This window comes from Asparagus officinalis, chromosome 5 (assembly GCF_001876935.1).
Source record: "Asparagus officinalis chromosome 5, Aspof.V1, whole genome shotgun sequence".
NCBI classification, from domain to species: domain Eukaryota; kingdom Viridiplantae; phylum Streptophyta; class Magnoliopsida; order Asparagales; family Asparagaceae; genus Asparagus; species Asparagus officinalis.
This window is the reverse complement of record NC_033798.1, coordinates 41,694,459-41,715,983: the sequence shown is the minus strand read 5'-3', so window position 1 is coordinate 41,715,983 and position 21,525 is coordinate 41,694,459. Positions and strand designations below refer to the sequence as shown.

The 21,525-nt window shown below is 41.7% G+C and overlaps 1 protein-coding gene across 1 annotated transcript in view; it reads right to left on the bottom strand.

The window, feature by feature from the left end:
- LOC109841749 (pollen receptor-like kinase 4) overlaps positions 1,656 to 21,525 on the bottom strand; it is a 41,136-nt gene continuing 21,266 nt past the window's right edge. The window contains exon 3 of the mRNA XM_020410692.1: positions 1,656 to 1,712. Coding sequence (XP_020266281.1) covers positions 1,656 to 1,712 — 57 coding nt within the window. The remainder of the gene's footprint in view (positions 1,713 to 21,525) is intronic.

Here is a 21,525-nt window from a genome sequence, read left to right as displayed (position 1 = left end):
CCTTTTTCGAAAGTTGGTTGTAGCATGTTTATTATCATGTCTACAATCATTCCCCAAAGTTTTACATTTTTTGGAATTTATTTGATATTTTTAAACAGTGTTTGAAAATTAGATATACAGCTTTCAAAACTGTTTTTCAGAAGTATCAGTATTCGGTCGACCGCACCGGTCGACCGAACCTGAGTTCAAAAGTTCACTGGGCCGAAAAACTCCATCGGTCGACCGCACCGGTCGACCGACGATGGTCCAGAATGTTTTCCTCGTGTTTTTGCTCTCATCGACCGACAATAGAGCCGTTAGACTTCAACGGCTATTTCTGAGCTGGTTTTTCTAGGGGGCTTTTGGTCTTTCTGTTTTGAGTTTTTGGCTGAGTTTTGGAGTGGGTATAAATACCCCTTTGTTGTTTTCTTTCAACATACATGAGAATGTTTTAAAATAGTTTAACAAGGGTTTAAACTTGTTTAGTGTTTGTTTAAGTTTGGTTTAAGAAGCTTTTAAGCATTTGAGTGTTTTGGTTTGTGAAGACAATTTCACAAGAGCAAGTGGAGATCATCATTTGGTGTTTGAGCAATCACTCTTCTCCCTCTCTCTTGTCATCTATAGAGAAGTTTCCTTAAACTCAATTCTAGCATTTTATAAGTTTTGTTCTTAATTGCATAAGCTAGATTTTATATTGAGTTTATATTGTTTTCCCTCTTTGTTCACACACAACCTATTGAGCTTATTGTATTTGCATACATTATATAATTAGGTTGTGGGATAGTGTGACATAGAGTTGTGTTTAATTGAGTTCTCACCTTGTTTAGAGAACAATCAAATTGATTTATATTGTGCTTATTGTGAGGATTCACTTGTAATACACTTGTACACCGAGAGAAGTGTGTGGTGAGAGACGGGGTCGAATCCAAGAGGAGTGGCGTCGGTTGACGTGCCTAGGGAGAGGTTGTAACCGAGCACTTGAGGAGGAGGACACGGGCTAGGACCAACACTTAGTGTGTGATGTGTGATTACATAGTGATTGTATTGTGAGGTGTAAACGTTGTTCGGGTGAACGTAGAAAACCCGGTTGTGATAGTAGAGATCTCCTCGAGGTGAGGAGCGGGGACGTAGGTCGTGGGGACCGAACCTCGTAAACATATCATTTTGTTTGTGATTGCATTGGCGTTCTTATTCTTATTTTTATATCTTATATCGCCTTTGTGTATTGCTCATCATATTACCCTATCACTTGTGTAGATTGTTTATTTTACCCTTGTGTTAGTTCATATATCCTTGCTCATATATTTGTAATATCTCATTGATAGGATATATTCATTTGTTCATATTGCTTATCCTAGCTTACGTATCTTGTTGTATTCTATACTTGCTAGGATAACTTATTAATTAGTTTTAATTGGCATAAAATCGGATTAGATTAGCATAAGACCCTAATCACCCCCCCTCTAGGGTCTAACAATAGAAAGGAGTATCTCATAAATAAATCACGTCTCAGTGAACAATCTGGAATACATCCGACATCCGAAATAAATAAATATATCTCGACATGAAATAGCTAAAAATGTAACTAAGGCTCATAGCCTTTACAAAATATGATATAAAACTCTAATGTCCGAATGGAAATAACTCTACTGTGGAATCTCTACTAGTAACTCATGTCACGACGACAATGTAATAACTCCGTCATTCTGCGGCCTTCCGATGCTCTGAGCCACCTGAAAGTTAAAATAGAAAAAAAAAACAACAATAAGAGCATCAGAGCGCTAGCAAGATTACCTTCATTCGCCCCCGGGGAATGGCTACTAAATGAAGTGGATGCTCTATCTATTAAGCATAGCCTACCTAGATCATTTTCCCCGTATATAAGGAAAATACTTGTTAATACATACATATAAGCAATCATCTACTCTGAAATAAATGGATGTTGATATTTAGAAATCCACAACACGAGCATAGGTATGTCGAATACCCCGTTAGCTCAAATTGTGAATAGATAAATACCAAATCCAAAAGCTACTACATGGAGCAATAAGAAAAGACAACTCCATCTTAAATCATATCAAAGGTGTCCTAACAGATATCAGATACGTGTCCAACACATGGACTTCACCTTCTACATATTAGATAAGACAACTCGAGTATGTGTCCAACACATGGACTATATATGATGAATGTCCAACTCATGGACTACAATAGATAAATGTCCAACACGAGGATGACATACAATTAAGGTCCAACACATGGATCGTAATAGGTAAATGTCCGACACGAGGACTACATATGGTTAAGGTCCAACACATGGGCCGCAATAGGTAAATGTCCAACACGAGGACTACATATGATTAAGGTCCAACACAAGGGCCGCAATAGATAAATATCCAACACGAGGTCTGCATATGATTAAGGTCCAACACATGGGCCACAATATATAAATGTTCCAATACGAGTACTGCATATGATGAGCGTAATACAAATAAATGATGTAAGTAAAATGCATATGTACTATTCACACTCGTGCCTCAGTGAGTGAATCCTAAATTCATGTCCATAATCAACTCATGTGTAGAATACACAATTTATAGTGTATTAAAATACCAGATAACCTAGACAACTCGCCGGTCACATAACGCATGTAAACAACATGCACATTCACAAACAGGTAAAGTGGTCAACCATCGCGAGCACCGCGGTTGACCGTAAAATGAGCAGAAAGACATTGCATAAAATATCGTCCAGCGGTCGACTGTTGCGTCCACCGTGATCAACCGTGCAGAAGCATAATAGGTTTTTAGGTTTTGAACTTGCAGAAATTTTTACTCATCAAAAACATGAATTTTGTCATTTATAAATCATATGACAGGATGAAAACTTTATTTCTACATATCAGAAAAATATCTCATGATTTACTTAAACTTGATTTAACCTAATCAAGTTTTACAACCCAAATAATAAAATTCTTTAAAAGAACCCTAGTTATCGACAAAATTAACATAAATATACTTGTATGAAACATGAAACCGATGTAACAATTGTTTTTCCACATTTTCAAATCTTGTTTTACCCCAAACCTAGGGTTTTAAGCATCTCTAATCAACCTAAAATATCATTTAATTTCTAAATTAGGGTTTAAACATGATTTAATCATAATTAATAAATTAAAAACAAAATTATGAATAACCCTAATGATCATGATCATATTTCTATCATAAACAGCAAGGAATTACTATAGATCTATCATTGTTTAAAGAATTATCATAAAAAAAATTAAATTTTATCATGTCGGGTTAAACTTTACCATGAAAAATATCACTTTAACCATTAAAAGTCTAATCTTTATTAAGGGAAGGATTTGAATACAGATAATCTTACCTTATCATGTGCACAACCCCCTGAAACAATTAGCAATCAATCCCTCGATGCCAAACGCCACAAATCTCACCTTCTCCTTGCTTTTCGCCTTATGAAACTCTCCCGAGAACTCAATTTAGGGATAGGGTTTGAGAGAGGAGGAGAGGGGCTGCTAGTGTTTGGAACACAGAAGAGAAGATGTGTTTTTATGTATAAATATGTATATATATGGCAGAAAATCCCGAATAAATACAGCCCAATACCTAAAACTGGAAACCCAGTCTGACTAGAAACATATTCTTCGGTTTTTTGGCTGTAACATTCGCATCTGACCTCGGAATGAGGTGATTAAAGATTAATTGGAAATATTCTGAAGAGACCTACAACTTTAGTCTTTTAAAATTTTCCATATTCATATTGTATCAGTGTGTAAAATACAAAATCTCTCCACTGATTATTATTTTCTAGATTTATACATCATGCATGTTTTGTGCATTTGCACTCATATATACATATATACATTGAATTGATCTTAAATCAATTTCTAGTATACTCAAACATCACAATATGTTATTTATCAACGTATAACAAATTTATTATTATTTATCACAAAATATTCAAATTTTCAGGGTTTTACATTCTTCCCCCTTAAAAGAATTTCGTCCCCGAAATTCCGTATCTTATCTTAGAGATTAATAATATATTATTATTAACCTCTTGATACAAAATATAGCAATATCTATACTTAACTATCTAGAATGTGAATACTCTCACTTAACCGCTAACTAAACGGAATTAGTATGTCGGGCGAAAAATCCAAACAAGGAACCTCCCATATATATACCATGTATTCCGAATGATTAGGAGCTAAGTGTTAATATCCCCATGCTAGTGTTAAATATAAATATGACTATCCAAATCTTCATAAACTATAAGTAAATCAAAATCAAATTAATTTATTTGTTCAAACAGGTGTGGGTAGTCGCGATGCATATCCTCTTCGCGCTCCCAAAAAGCCTCCTTAGCTCTTTTCCGGTTCATTTAGACTTTGACTAATGTAATCACCTTATTTATAAGTCTCTTGCTTTCTCATAACAAGAATACGAACATGAATCTCAATCGTAGTTAAATCATCATGGAGTTAAATCTCCGACGCGTCTAATACTCGTTGCTGTTCCTCATCAAGTAAATGCTTCTTAAGCTTCGAAACATGAAAAACATCGTGTATACTCGACATCGATGCTGGAAGATCTAGTTTATATGAAATTGCTCTAACACGCATGAAAATCTTGAATTGTCCAACATATCTCGGGGTAAGTTTGCTATATAGTAAGCTTTGCTAGGAAGAATGATGCAGTTATTAATTTGGATATTTTTCCTATTGTTAAATCCAATACCTTAAACCTCAGTTAACTGCTTTAATAATAGCTTTGATAGCTATTTCTTAAATTGTTTTCATATACTCCATTCTTTCTCTAATTAGCTGCCTTCAGAGGGCCTTTCTTCCCTTTGAAGGTGAAGGAAGTGTCCTTGATGTCTTCACTTCTAAAAATGCAGATATGGGTAGAAACATCATTTTCTACCCACTACAGAACGTTTTTGTTTCAAAAAGCACTGCTTAATAATTGGTACTAAGTTCAATATAAAAAAATTATTGAGAAGCAATTTTCAAATATGAGATAAAAATGCCAGTAAGAAAAACTTCGTAGTATATGGTGATTTTTGCAATGTAGATTTGCAACTAGTTTGTGATGGTAAACTCAGGTTATATGTCCTCATTATGATATGTTTTCTAAAGCTGAACTTGATTTGTCGTTACCAGTTATTTTGTTAGAATTAACCAACAAGCTGAACATTGGTAAGTTACATTAGTTTCTTTCAATAATTGATGAAAAAATGAGGTTATCTTCTCGTATTTTATATAGTTATACATGTATGGGATCATATCTAAATGGATTAGGTGCAGTCCTAAGATAGCCTATAACCCTTAATTATACATAAAAATTATTAATCATCACAAAACCTACCACTTCATAAAAAAAATACTCCAACATCATTATTCGGCTAGTGAGCCCACTGTAGATACCGATAAAGTAAAAAAAACCAAACAGAATGATCAACCGAAGGCTATAGCGAAGAGCATAAACAGAATAAATAGAGAAAATAAATTAATAGAATGATCAACCGAAGGCTATAGCGAAGAGCATAAACAGAATAAATAGAGAAAATAAATTAATTTAAAAAAATTTAAAAACATATTGTTCGCGGGAAAAATTGCTTTCATTGAAGTCATTGTTCTCTTCAGCAACAGTTTATCGGTTACAAAAGATCCGGTCTTTTTATAAGATCCGGTTACAACAAAATAAAAAAAAGAGAAAATTACAACTTTCCTTCTTTCGAAAAAATCGCAAGATCCTGTTTTACGGTCTCTTGCTTGTGTGGGTTCTTCACCTGCGCCGGGGTTAATCCGTGGACCACCGCGCGATCTTGATCCGGTCGGATCTACACGGTATGACGGGTGTTATTTCACGAAGGAAATAACAACCGAGGGGATTATTTCACCAAGGAAATAATAGCCCTAAGTAATCGAAATCGACCAAGCGAAATCGATACTCTTCTCGGGATCAAAAACCAAGTTTTGATCCGGAGGATGACTGTGTGGATCTCAGATCTGATCTCTCTCGAACTCCTACCTTATTTGACGTGGACGATCACCAAGAACCAGATCTGAAAAGTTTGAGTCTTCAAAGCTCCAAAGTTCAGTTCTCAATCCGGCAGAGTTTCACCTCAAAAGTTCCAAGTCCTTCAAACAATGAGCCTGGGGGTTTATTTATAGGCTCCTCAAACCAGATCTGGGCTTAGATCTGGGCCCAGATCTGGTGGCTCGGCCCAGGTGGCTCGGCCACCTAGGTGGCCACCAATTGGTGGCTCGGCCACCGAGCCACCTAGAGGTGGCTCGGTTTTGGCCGAACCCCCCCGGTGTTTGATTTTGTGCCATTTTCCGGTTTTGCGGTTTATCCGAACTTCATTATTGATCTGGATTCTGATTTGGCAGTCCGGATCCTGATTTGGTAGTAAATCCGCTTCGTCGTGTGTCACTTGGCTTCGTTGTTGTGGTCTAACGCCCATGCCTTGATATATCGTCCGATGGTTCGTTGGTTTGTCGAATCACCGTGCCGAGCTGTGTTAAGGGACCTATAAGCAATTTTATACGCCTACAGATATACCCTCCTAAGTATTTCAGTCTCATTCTTTTGTAGAAGAGTCTGGAATACTTTGGATATGATTGTCCCAACCGTCAATCGGTATGACGGGACTTTGGAATGACTTCTATTCTTGATTCCTTCAATCCTCCAGGCTATTCGGTGCTTTGTCGAATGTCTGCAAGGGTTCCGGTGCTGCATTTATTGTCTGACCATTGTCAGAATTTTGAACTTGAAGTTAATTCCTGATTTTCTGATCTTTAGCTCGTGTTTGCTGTTTCAACATAGAACCGACCATCGATTGTTGGCGTTGAGTCTTCATTTGCAACGCGTTGTCCGGCGTTTAACACAGTTTATACTCGTACGTCTGCTGGAGTGTTGCTAAGTTATCCTTAAGAATATTTTTAGAAAAATACTCTCCAGAAACTTCTCAACAAAAATAGGGAATAGTTTATACTCGTATACCTTATTAGAGTATTAAGAATGAGCTGAGCCGGCCCGATAATGACCCAAAAAAGGCAGTAATTAGGCTCAAAAAATCTTCCGACCCTTCTGAATGTGTGGCAGAGGAATGAATAAATAAGGGACTGAACCGTCGGTCGATTTGAAGTCGTTTCGACACTCGGTTTAGCTCCAATTTGAATTTTGGTTCAAATCTGGTTCAAACTGGTTCAGAACTGGTTCAGCCTGGTTCAGCCTAGTTCAAGACTGGTTCAGGACTGGTTCAAGACTGTTTTAGCCTGGTTCAGCCTGGTTTGGTCTGGTTCAGCCTGGTCTGGTCTGGTTTAGCCTTATCTGGTCTGGTTCAGCCTCATATGAACTGATTTAGCCTGGTCTGGTCTGGTTCAGCCTGGTCTAGTCCGGTTCAAGGCTGGTTCAACACTATAAAAGAACCCCCTTTTCCTCTCTTTAGGGCCGGCTCCCCTTTCTCCCTCTTTTGGATTTTTCTCTTCCCTCGTGCATCCTCACTCCTTCTAACCCTCAAATTTGTATTAGATCTATCTTTCCTTTTGATCTTAGACTGAAAAATCCTTCAAAATCTCCATATTTAAAGTTTCTCTCAGGCCCCTCGAGCACGTGGTTCGAGCCTCTTTCAAGATCTGATTTTTTGTTGGATCCTCGAGCTTTTCCTCAGGTAAATCCTCCATAATTTTGGCATTTTTCATGTTTAATTCAATATATGAATTTTTGGGATTGCATATGAGGGTTAGGGTTTGTGATTTGACGCCTCGAGCTTATATTTCAGGGGGTAGAATTTAGAGATCTGAGGGGTTTAAATGCAATAAAGAGGGGGTAAAATTTTAGGGTTAGAGTTTGTCACCCTAACTAAAATTTTTTCTGTATCTGACCCTCTGGTTTACTTTGCAGATCACCATGTCGCATATCCTGAGAGGTCGATCCCCTACTACGTTGGCTGATGGCGTGCTTCCCTCGTATGCTGGTGAGCTCCTTTTTGGTGGATTTTGAAATTTGTAGATTAGTCCTTTTTCCCCGTTTTGTTCTCCTTGGTGAGACAATTGGGAAGAGCCTTGATTCTCCTTGGTGAGGATTGACGCTTTAAAAGATAGGTTTTGCTTGGTCAAAACCATATCTCAAATTAAATAAAGGGGGCGCTTTGAAGCTGCATTGTGCATTATAAGGCAGGGATATATTGTTGATATACCCTATCTTATGAATGCACAATGTAGCCAAATCGTCTCACCCTTTATAAAGCAGTGACTCTATCTTACAAATTTGTAAGATGAGTTCAACTTCCTTTTATAACTAAGACTAACAACCGCTTAATTGCTCATTTCCAGTAGAATATCCTTCTGGAGCGTTCTCATCTCATGCAGTGTACGGGCGTCGTGACGAGTATTATTCGTCCTCCGATGATTTTTCGCCTATTCCACTTACTCCTCAGTTTGCTTCGGGCACGTCGACAGAGGTTGCCCAAGTGGTGAAGGAAGGTGGACATCGAGTTCTTCGACAGCTGATTACTGATGCGCCTTTCGTGAAGGATACCAGCTCTGTTCAGCCTCTCAGGAAGACTGACTTTTTGTTTGGTGACTCTGTTAGAGATCCTGATGCAGTGTTTATTGACGCCAAGTAGTGGCTTCATAAAGACGACGGTGGTTTTCTATACTTGCCTAAGATTCCTCGACACCGCTCATTGACTGAGCTCAGGCGTCAGGCCGTGACACGGGAGATGTTGTGGTGCTTGACGGAGGAGCATGAGAGTATTCACTGTGGCTATATTACTCATCAGGCAGCTCCTGGTTCGAGTAGGAGTCATATCATTGGATTGCGGCCTGGAGTATTGGGGCTGGATACACCGCCGCGTAACGAATTTCTTGCTTCTGCTTCCACCTTGAAGAATCGTCTCGCCGACTTAGGACGGGAGATGCCTGCGACGCTATCCTCTTGATCATTCAGAACTTCAGGCTCATGCTTTTCCATCTCTATATAGGAGAGCGTGGGGAAAGCGAGATGAGTCCTGATCCTGCTCCTCGTGATTTTGCATTTTCTGGTGAGCCTGACTTATCACACCAGGTAGAAAAGCCTGCAGAAGCTGCCGACGTTAGGGAGACCATCAATGTAGGACCCGATTCAGCGAATCCAGGTACATCTACCATTGACAATGTACCCTTTAGATGGCACACAAAGGAGTTGAACGATTCAGAATTCGTGCCTCCCTTAATTGTCTCTATGCTTCTTGCTCTTTTAGATAAATTGTAGGAGGCAAACGTGGATCTTGGGAATAGAGAGGCTAACACACCCATAAGAGGTAACTCATTTCCATTGGTTGTAGTCTCTTTATTCTCCTTTCGCATTTATATTTTCTTGTGTCAGATTTTTTGACTGATGATTTTGACGAGAAAGGTTTGCTCGTGGACACTCCTATGCTCCACTTCATGTATGGCTCTCCTCAGATTGATGACCAAATACCTGAAGATATGTTCCCTGAGTCTACACTCCCTAAGAATCTCGAGGATGGTCCTTTTGAAGGTACGTGCCTCTTTTCAAATTAATTATAGGACCTGCCATTTTTTGACTAATGCAGCTATAATGTGATGCATCTGAGAATTCTGTTTTGTGTTTGACAGAAGCTTTTGTCGAGACTGATCCTGTTGAGCCGGCTGTGAGACCAGCTACATCAGCTGATACATCCACAGCAGTTACACCTCCACTACCCCCAGTGACTCAAGGGGAAGAAGGTATAAATTAAGCAACTGAGAAATGTTATTTATTTCCTCATCAAGGCTTTTGACGGATTTCTCCTTTTTGTGTAGGGCTTTCTTCTCGGCTTCATGTCCTTGTGAAGGAGTTGTTATTAGACAACGACCCTGAGAAGATCGTCATCTGCATAGAAGTCCGCTCCTTCTTCTCCTTCGTGAATACTATGATTGGCAAGCTCTTCCACGGCGGACTTTTCCTTCACCAATTTAAGCCTTTCCTCGATCCCAGAATAAATTCAATAAGAGATGTAGGATATCCAGATCTGGCGAAGGCTATAATTGATGACCTTGATTGCCTGGAGCACGAGCTTCAGATGTTACGTGAGCTCCAGGATGCAGGTCCCTCTTCATTCATTGCTGCCAATTTAGATACTCGCTTACAGACATGGCGCGATACTCGAGTTCTTGCTAAGCTCGAGATTCAGGTGCAGCGGGATCAGATAGACCGAGTTGAGGCCAACCTTGCTGTTAGATCATCTTCACTTGACGATCTCGACCTTTCTATTGCCTCTTGTGATACCAAGATAGAACAGTTCCGAAGAAGACTTCGTGAAGAAGAGAAGACTTTGAGTATCCTTCAGATGACGAAGGTACAGGATTAGCAAGCCCACACTGCCTTATCTGAGGAGTTGAAATCCTTGAAACAGAAGCTGGTCGAGACGGAGGAGATTGCCGTGAAGACTTTAGCCACCACTGAAGAGTCCCTCAAAGCTGAATTGCAGGATGAGCTTAGGCAAGCTTATGATGAGAAGCTGTCTAAGTTTAGTTAGCAGATTTTTAGCCATAGGCTTGATGTATGATTTCATTTCCTGAATATGTTGACTTTTGATCCTCTTAGTGGAAATGGTTTTATCTTTATCTTTATTATGATTCCTCATTTTGTTTGGAATAATTGACCATAATACTCACAGGATTTTTGGCAAACCCTCAGCCTTCAACGAGTTTGATAAGCCTTTACCGACTACCGTTTGAGTCGGGCTAGCATGCGGATTGTCTAAATCCGTTCCGCATGTAACGTTGTGCTAAGAGAGTGAATTCTCTGAGACTTTGTGCTATGATGTCGAATACATAGGCTTCGCCATTGTTACGGGAATAGGCTACCCGGCAACACGTGTTAGGTGTTGACTTTAGGATTTTTGGCTAACCCCCAGCCTTCAACGGGTTTGATAAGCCTTTACCGACTACCGTTTGAGTCGGGCTAGCATGCGGATTGTCTAAATCCGTTCCGCATGTAACGTTGTGCTAAGAGATTGAATTCTCTGAGACTTTGTGCTATGATGTCGAATACATAGGCTTCGCCATTGTTACGGGAATAGGCTACCCGGCAACACGTGTTAGGTGTTGACTTTAGGATTTTTGGCTAACCCCCAGCCTTCAACGGGTTTGATAAGCCTTTACCGACTACCGTTTGAGTCGAGCTAGCATGCGGATTGTCTAAATCCGTTCTGCATGTAACGTTGTGCTAAGAGAGTGAATTCTCTAAGACTTTGTGCTATAATGTCGAATACATAGGCTTCACCATTGTTACGGGAATAGGCTACCCGACAACGTGTATTAGACGTTGACTTATCCCTACTTAAGCTTCGAGATAAAATACCCCAGACTGGTATTCTGGTGTCTTTTTCAATCGGTAAAAAACTAAACCGGTGACGCGTGTTAGGCGTCGGCATATCCTTTCTTAGGATTCAGGATGAAATTCCCATGCGTGTAAGGCATGGGATTTTGGTGTTATTAATAACAACCTACCACAATGTTGAATATGTGTAACGGTTAAGAACTAACCGGCAGCGCGGGTTAAACGCAGACTTATCCCTGCTTAGGTTTTAGGATAGGATACCCCAGAATCGAACTCTGGTGTCTTTTTGTGCGGAAAAAGACTAAACCGGCAGCGCGTGTTAGGCACAGACTTATCCCTGCTTAGGATTCGGGATAAACTTCCTAGAATGAATCCTAGATTGACAAATTCTTAGAAAAGGTTGGTGTGGGAAAGGAAGAATTTTATATTCTATTTCCCGATCTTCTTTTAGGGTGAAGGCGAACCCGAATACAAGGAAGGAAGAATTTTATATTCTATTCCTTGATTCTAGAAAGGAAAAATTTTATATTCTATTTCCAGCGCAAAAAAGAAACTAGAAGTGGGATCTCCACTCCGAGAATCTGGAAGATCTAGATAAACTTACCTTCTATAGGATTGGTTATCTAATCTGAAGATGAGTTTTTCGTTTATCGAAGTGAAATTTCAACTTCGGTTATAACCATGAGAAGGCTTAACCAAAGAGAAAAAGAAGGGAGCTCTTTCGTTTATCGAAAGGGGACTTATAACCATGAGAAGGCTTAACCAAAGAGAAAAAGAAGGGAGCTCTTTCGTTTATCGAAAGGGGACTCTAAACTAAAAGTGGACCTCTTGTTCATGGAAAGATTCAAGAGGGGAATTTGCTGATGGTTTGGGCCAGAAAGACACTTTTGGTGGACTCACTGTCAATTGAAAGTGATCAGTGAGGGATTTTGGTGGTGAAGATGATTTTGGCTTATCCTCTAGAATATTAAGTGTAATATTCTTCAAGGAACTTCCCAGTAAATGGGTTATCCTGAATGTACTAGGGATAGTACTTTTTTAGGAACTTCCCATTTATTAGCATTAATTACCTAGCGCCCTCTTGAGTAATCAGGCGATATGCGCCGTTTGAGTAGACTGTGTCTATCACAAACGGTCCTTCCCATTTGGGTTCAAATTTACCTTTCTTCTTGGAGTTGAGGATTATCGGTCGGTGAGCAGCGAGGACCAGATCTCCTTTCTTGAAGCTTCTCTGTCGGACTCTTTTGTTAAAAGCCCTAGATATTCTGGCTTGATAAAACTCAATGTGTTGTTGAGCTTCCAAGCACTTTTCATCCAACATTTCGAGTTCTTCGAGACGTTTCTGATGTTCTTCTTCTGTCGTCATCTCAGTTACGAGAGCGATCCGAAGGGATGAGATTTGGATTTCCAATGGTAGCACAGCTTCACATCCGTATACCAATGAATATGGGGTAGCTCCTGTAGGTGTGCGTATGGTGGTACGATAAGCCCAGAGTGCTTCACCGAGTTTATATCCCATTCTCGTTTATTGGTCTTCACGAGCTTTGACAGGATCTTAATGATCGTCTTGTTAAACGCCTCAGCTAATCCATTCGCAGCGGGATAATAAGTTGTTGACGAAATATCTTGAATTTTAAACTTGTCACAAAACCTGACGAAAGCGTTGCTTATGAACTATGGACCGTTATCATGAATGATCTGTCTTGTGGCACGCCGTGTCGGTATATGACATGATGTTTGATGAAATTGATGACGTTGTTCGTCTTCACTTCTCTAAGCGGAATCGCTTCAGCCCACTTTGAAAAGTAATCCGTGATTGCGAGAATGAATCGATCACCTTTGACTGAAGGGGGAAAAATAGGACCGACAATGTCCATACCTCATGTCTCGAACGGCCAAGACGTGGTTGACGTGTGTAAACGCTCTGGTGGTTGGTGCATATAATTTGCATGTACTTGACAAGCATGACATTCTCGGGCATATTCGATTACATCACGAACCATTGTTGGCCAAAAATATCCCATTCTCCTAATGCGATCATACAGTTTGGGACCTGGCTGATGCGCACCACATTCTCCTTCGTGTGCTTCCTTAAGAACTTCTTCTGCTTCTTTGTTCGAAAGGCATCGGAGTAACAAACCGTCGTATCCTCGACGGTATAATGTATGGGTCTCGGTATTATAGAAGAATCTTGGTGCTCTTCGGCGGATTGATTCCCTTTCTTTTACATCCTCTGGCAAAATACCATATTGGACGTAGTCAATGATAGGAAAACGCCAATCTCGGGACTCAGACCCAATTTGAGTTGAATTCACCTCCTTGGCGCTGATGTTTCTATCATCTTCCTCTTCAATATCCATATCGTATATGGGTATGCAGAGTTGATGCGTCCTTACTGTGATTAATAGTTCAGTTTTGGGAGGCTGCGCAAGTGATACTGCTAGTGCTGCCAGTGCATCCGCATAAGCGTTCTGGATACGAGGGATGTATTCAATAAAGAATTCTTCAAAAGAATCTGCCATTTTGATGGCCTCCTGGTGGTACGGGATCAGGTCTTGGTTCCTGACTTCATACTCTCCACGGACTTGGTTGACTATCAATTGAGAATCCCCAAAAGCTTCGAGATATTCGACCCCCAGCTCCTTGGCGAAACTGAGTCCAATGAGAAGCGCGTTGTACTCGGCTATGTTATTGGAACATGGACTAGTCAGTGAATAAGCTTGAGGCATCACATGCTTCCCTGGGGAAACTAAGACAACTCCAACTCCGGAGGAGACTTTAGAACATCCCGGGGTTATTACTCTATTAACTGCCCTCGAAGCACCATTGAAGTATAATTGCCATACTTATTGGTGCGATGTAGTGTTAACCTCGTGGGTTTCATCCGGCAAGTCATCATATACTTCTGCCGTATTCGTTGTCGGGTTTGCCGCCAAAAGATCACAAATCGCTTGTCTTTTGATCGACTTCTGCTGTTTGAAGTGCAAATCATATTGGGACAACAGAAGGGCCCACTTCGCTAACCGCCAATTCATAGAGGCTGGTTGCATCATAAATACCCGTACTGGATTAACGTTAGAAATGACGTAAATCGTCTGTCCAACCAAATAATGCCACATCTTTTGCATTGCGAATACCAATGCGAGGCATTCTTTCTCAATCATCGGATATCGAGACTCGGCGCCTACCAAGGTTCGACTTAGGTAATATATTGCCTGTTTGTGACCGTTATCATCGTCTTGTGCTAGTAAAGCACTTATTGAGTGGTTCATCACCTTGAGGTAAATCAAGAACGGTTTACCTGATTTCGGTGTAACGAGAACAGGAGGATTCGTCAGATATGTTTTGATATCTTCGAGTGCTTTTTGGAAGGCGTCGTCCCAAATAAATGACACACCCTTCTTGTTTAGCTTAGAGAATGGTTGGCACTTCCCAGAAAGATTTGAGATGAACCGCCGGATGTAAGCTAAACGCCCTTGCAATCCTCTGAGTTCTCTTAGATTTCTAGGGGGTTGTAGTTCATGTATCGCCTTCACTTTATCAGGATCGATGTGTATACCTTTAGTGGTGATGACGAATCCTAGGAATTTTCCGCTGGACATTCCAAGGAAGGATTTGGTGGGGTTCATCTTCAATTGATGATTCCGCATGAGATCGAACATGGTCTTCAAGTCCTTGATGTGATCTTCTTTGTTGCGGCTTTTTACAACCAAATCATCAACGTAGCATTCAACTGTTTTCCTGAGATGTTCTTAGAAAATCTTAGTCATTGCTCGCTGGTACGGGGCGCCTGCATTCTTTAGACCGAAAGGCATCACCGTGTAGCAAAAGACACCGAGGGGCGTTCTGAATGCTGTATGCTTCTCGTCATCTGGGTGCATCTTGATTTGGTTATATCCTGAAAAGCCATCCATAAAAGACATTCTCTCAAATCCGCACGTATTGTCGATAATGACATCTGTGATTAGGAGAAGAAAGTCGTCTTTTGGACATGCCGTATTCAGATCTCTGAATTCGATGCAAATCCTGATTTTACCGTTCTTCTTCATGACTAGAACAATATTGGCTAGCCAGTCTGGATTTTGCTCCTCTCGGATAAATCCTGATTCGATCAATTTCTTAACCTCTGCCTCAATGGCTTCCATAATCTACGGACGAAACCGTCTTTACTGTTGTTTGACAGGTTTGGCATTCGACTTGATATCGAGGCGGTGCATTGCTACATTGGGGTCGAGCCCTGGCATGTCTTCATAGTTCTAAGCGAAGACGTCAATATATTCCCTGATGAGAGCAATTAATTCTTTCTTCTCACTTGAGGGAAGACTATCGCAGATGAATATAGGCTTTGGGTTGGCTTCGTCACCCATGTTAATTTGGACTATTTTATCTTCAGTAGGGGGTTCTCTCTATTCGAACCTATCACCATACTGCATGTTCAGGTGATGAACCCAGGGGTCTTCCCATGTTGGCATTTGATTATCGTTCTCCATTGTGGACGGATCAGCTGTAGCCATGATACGAGTTGCCGTGCGAGCACCCTTTGCTCGCGGAATTACCAAAAGGTGGGTTGAGAAGAGGACGACCAAAACACAAGAACAATTCAGTTTGGCGAAGGAAAATACCTTCTCTAGATTATGAAGAACAAAAGATTACAATCTCTCTCTCACAATCTCACTCTAGAATTGAAGAACAAGCTCTCCAAATCTCAATCTAGAATCTAATCTCTCTTGATTAAACTCTCTGATCTAAAAGATGTTTAGAAACCCTAAAACAATCCCTTATATAGGTGTACAAACGTGGATGGCAGTTTGGTAAATAACCAGACCCAAAACCAACAGGAAAACGCGTGAACAGAATCCCAAACGAACCAGGAAACCATCGATGAGTCGACTCATGACTGTGATGAGTCGACTCAACAGAAACTGGAGAAATCTCAATAACCAGCGATGAGTCGACTCATGACAGTCATGAGTCGACTCAACCTGATGAGTCAACTCATGACTGTAATGAGTCGACTCACAGGCTAAAAACTGGGTACTTCGATTCTTCTGCTCGTCGTCTTGTTCCACGCTTCCTCCTGTGTTCCCTTATACTGTTTGACACCCCCTATTCTCATGCTAGTATGAGAATCATCTATCCTCAAGCTCCCATGAGGATCGCTAAGTTCCGAAGAGAAGATACACATGTATCATTCCCCTCTGGCGCTGGCGAGGATCCTGCGCTGCAGCGACTTCAGCGGCGACTTGAGGGTTCCCAAGCTTGTCTCCTTCGGAAGAGATGCCGAACGAAATATGAACTTTACACCATCCTTAGTGAAGGTGTACTTCTGAGCCCGCCTCTCGTAGATCGCATATCTATCCCATAAGTACGGATTGCCCAGTATAATCTGACAAACATCCAATGGAACGACGTCGCACGTGACCTCGTCAATATACGACTCGTGGAGCGCAAATCTGACAGTGCATTGATCAACTACACTCAGTTTCTCCTCCTTCTGAATCCACCCCAATGGATAGGGTTTCGGATGCTTGACCGTCTTCAGACCTAGCTTCTGCACCAATGCCTCGGATATCAAATTCTTCTCGCTGCCCGAATCAATAATGGCATCAACCAAACTGGTCTTCACTTGCAACTTAAGAACAAAGAGTTGCTCTCTCGGGTCGTCGTCCTCTTTCGTGGCCTATTTCCCCGTCATAAGATTGAGACTGCTATTAGGCTCTGTCATCCCCGGGACTTCTTTCGGACCTTGAGCTATCATGTATGCCTTTTTCTCCTCCTTCCTCTTCAACCCTCTTGGTTTCAGATGAGGATACTTCTCCCAGCACCGATCAGCTTCGTGCCCTGTCTTCTCGCAGTGACTACAAATCAGTCCTGCTTTCCCTGGATCACCCTTTTTCTTCTCCTCCTTAGATTGAGAACCACTAGACTCGCCTCCCGTCTGTTTGGAGTCTCCCTTAGCCTCGTTGCCCTTCTTTTGCCTACCCTCAATGGCAATTGCCTTCACGCTCGCCTCTGCAATTGATTCCACCGTGAATAGCCTCATCTCCTTTCGGATGTGATCGCTCAATCCCGCCATATACTTCATAAAGACGGAATATTCCTCTGTCGCAATGTTTAGGACCATCACCTGCTGCTGGAACTCCGTAGTGTATTCTTGAACGGTTTGATTGACCATTTAGCGTAAGCCGTACCACTTGTACCAACGTTCTTCAAGGAATCCCACCGGGTAGAACTGCTTCCTAAGTAGCTCCTTGAACTTGTTCCACGACACCGCCTTCTTCTCCTGCTTGCAGTAGGATTTCCACCACGTCAACGCGTGTCCTGAAAGCTTTAATGTCGCGAACACAATCTTCTCCTTAGATGAATATCCGTAGAGGGTGAAGTACATCTCTATACGCTCAATCCAATCATCGAGCTTTTCTACATTGACACTCCCATCATAGACAGGAATCTCCACCTTGAAATCTATCTTTAAATTTTGGTAATTATTTTTACCCCCTTGATGTCCAGCAGCCCTAACAACCTCGGTTCCCCCGTCCGAATCAGACTTCTCGCTCTCTTCATCGGACTCGATGATTTTCTTCTTACCCTTCGAAGAAGATTCCTCTCCTTTGTCCCCTTTGTTAATGAGACCCACAAGCTGACTGAGCGTCGAACCGATCGTCTCGATTTGCTTCTCCATGGCATCAAGTCTTGTTGAGTTATCTGTTTCAGACATTTTCTCCTTCCTTAACTCTTGGGACAGCCTCCGTAACTGCCATATACTCTGCCTCCGTCGTAGACAAAGACACCGTCGACTGTAAGGTGCATCTCCAACACACCGGCGCACGGATTAAAGTGAACACATACCCCGTCGTAGACCGGCGCTTATCCAAATCTCCGGTATAATCCGAATCAACATAACCAATGCACAATTGCCCACCTGTAGTGTCCCGCTCATAAACTAAACCAACATTGAGCGTACCTCGAATGTACCTCAAAATCCATTTCACGGCGTCCCAATGACCCACTCCTGGATCATGCATGTATCTATTACCAAAAGGTGGGTTAAGAAGAAGACGACCAAAATACAAGAACAATTCAGTTTGGCGAAGGAAAATACCTTCTCTAGATTATGAAGAACAAAAGGTTACAATCTCTCCCTCACAATCTCACTCTAGAATTGAAGAACAAGCTCTCCAAATCTCAATTACAAGTTAATCTCTCTTGATTTAACTCTCTGATTGTTTAGAAACCCTAAAACAATCCCTTATATAGGTGTACAAACGTGGATGGCAGTTTGGTAAATAACCAGACCCAAAACCAACAGGAATTCGTGTGAACAGAATCCCAAACGAACCAGGAAACCCTCGATGAGTCGACTCATGACTGAGATGAGTCGACTCGACAGAAACTGGACAAAACTTAACAACCAGCGATGAGTCGACTTATGACAGTCATGAGTCGACTCAACCTGATGAGTCGACTCATAACAGTCATGAGTCGACTCACAGGCTGAAAACTGGGTACTTCGATTCTTCTGCTCGTCGTCTTGTTCCACGCTTCCTCCTGTGTTCCCTTATACTGTTTGACACCCCATATTCTCATGCTAGTATGAGAATCATCTATCCTCAAGCTCCCATGAAGATCGCTAAGTTCTGAAGAGAAGATACACCTGTATCAAGCCATGTTCACCATTAGGGCTTTAAATGCTTCCCCCAACTTGTATCGGAATCCCATTCCGAGGAATCTGAAGGGTACCCATCTTTATATTGCTCAGATGATTGGTTATTGATTAACCAGCAACATTCGTCTTCTGAAGAAGATTCATACCCTAACCCTCGTCTGAATTTATAATAGTCATCCGGTTTCCCTTTTGGTACATATGCCGCTTTGGCTGGAATACGAGGACCTCGATCGAAGTATAGACCTTCCCCGAGTGCGAAATCATATCCCTGTTTTTCCATGAGCTTGCGCGCTTCCGGACTATACTTAGATAAATGCTGACCAGGTTTGTCATCATTCTCATCTTCCCTTAAGAAATGATCTGGTAATGGAAAACCCTCTCCTTTACCGTAAATCACTTCTCTTTCGCCTCCTATTTTGGTAGGGATGACCAGGGTTGTTCCGAAAGAATGCTGGAGGCGTTTCTTTGTTATATAGGACGATCGAAGCGACGCATATAAATCAGGATTATCATACAATTCTTTTATCACATCATCAAGAGACAGTGAGTACTCTAAATCGTTATTTATTTCATTATTGACAAGTTGCCAGTTACAACTGCCATCTGACGATTGTTCATCGTCAAGGTTGATTACAAAGGGTACAATATCGTTTAAAACATAACCTCCATTGTAATCAAGTCCAGCTTCGGTATCAGCTTCTTCTTCGCTGTCCATGCCATGGGCCGATGATTCAGTATCGGATTCGTTACCATAAAGGAGAGAATCAGTGAAATAATTCTCATACCCTTTGAATGGTTGCTTATCCGCGACCACCGTCCTAACCTTATTATCAGTGTCGACATATTTCAAACACTGATGGAGAGTGGAGGGGATTATAACGTTACTATGGATCCAAGGCCGACCCAATAGTAAGTTATATGAAGTCTCGGCATCGATCACATAACATGTGACTTCTATCTTCAAATCTCCCATTTGACACTTTACCAGAATCTTATCCAAGGGTCTCTAGTATTGAATCCATAGATAACAGTGCCTGTGGACGCCAACTTGCTAACTGGAATGCTGAGGCTATGCATCAAGTGAAGCGGCATAATACTCACAGCAGAACCCGGATCCACTTGGATTCGGTTGACTTTGCTGGAGCCAATGTACCCAACGAAATATAGGGGTCGATCATGGTTTGAATTCTTCGTCTGGATATCCTCTTTGGTGAAGGTAATACAGGGAAGGTTTTTAGCCGCTATATTGCAGTGTTGAATTAACGGTACTAGCTCTTCAAGTACCGGCTTGATCCGAGTAAGGAACACTTCTGAATTGGCCAAGGCTTCTTGCAAGGCTTCCCTGGTTTCTTTAGACAACCGTAGCAACTCATACAATGTTATCTGTGCTGGGATGTTAGCTAGTTGAGCCATAATATCGAAGACGTGCGGAGTGTTCGAGCTTTCCGGTTTATCTCTTCCAATCGGACGATTGAAACGAAACTGCTTCGGATTCTGAACCTCATGGGGATTCTTCTCTTTCAGTTTATTCACCGGCTGTCGTCGAGCCTCTTCGCCCGGTGTAGGACTTGTAATCACCCCCATCTCCGTGAGAGTTTTGGCTGGTCCCCGTTTATTCACCCCCTGAGTAATCACACCCAGCTCCGTGAGAGTTCTGGCTGGTCCTTGCTTAGTCACCCCCTGCTCAGCTAACTGATCACTAGGTAATGGATAGTTGAAGTGATACTGATTTCCGCTTCTAGTGGCAAAGACTTCTTGTTCTTCTTCGGAGAGCAGGAAGGTAGGAGCTTCATTACCATCCTCTTCGAAGATCGCAGAGGTAGCATTGCAGGACTTGCCTTTACCCTTTCTGGTCGAGGAAGTCGTCCACTGATCGTCTTCAATAAGATCAGGATGGACCCAGAGGATTTCGCCGTTTGGGGCTGTGTGTGGCACAAGTCCTTTTTGACGTTGTCCATACGGGTCGTCATTCACCATCTTCATTCCTACTTTGGTGATGCGTTCTGGTTCAAACCATGCTGTGGGCACTGATCCAAAGCTAATTGATACTGTATTTGCTCCGACATTCTTGGACGGCTTCGGGGTTATGACGCCTACATCAATTAAAGCCTGGATTTTATCCTTAAGATGGTAGCATGACTTTGTAGGGTGATGGACCGCTCTATGGTATGCGCAATACTTCGGATCCGTCACTTTGCTAGCCCCTTCTTGATCCACGATCGACGGCAGCTGGATTTTGTTATTCTCCAATAGGTACTTAAAGATGCCGGGAACTTCGTCATCTTTGAAGGAGTAAACTTTAGGAAATCTTGGAGAATGAACTCCTCAGTGATCGGGTCCTGACAGTTCATCGCCTTGTTCCTGAACCTTTTGACGAAGGTATCAACCAATTCCCCGTCTTTTTGTTTTTCGTCAAGCAACGACCCGATGGATATCTCGGTGTCGTCGTCGAAGAAGTTAGCGAGGAATTTAGTCTGCATGTCATCCCAGCTATTCACGCTTCCTGGCTTGAGGCGG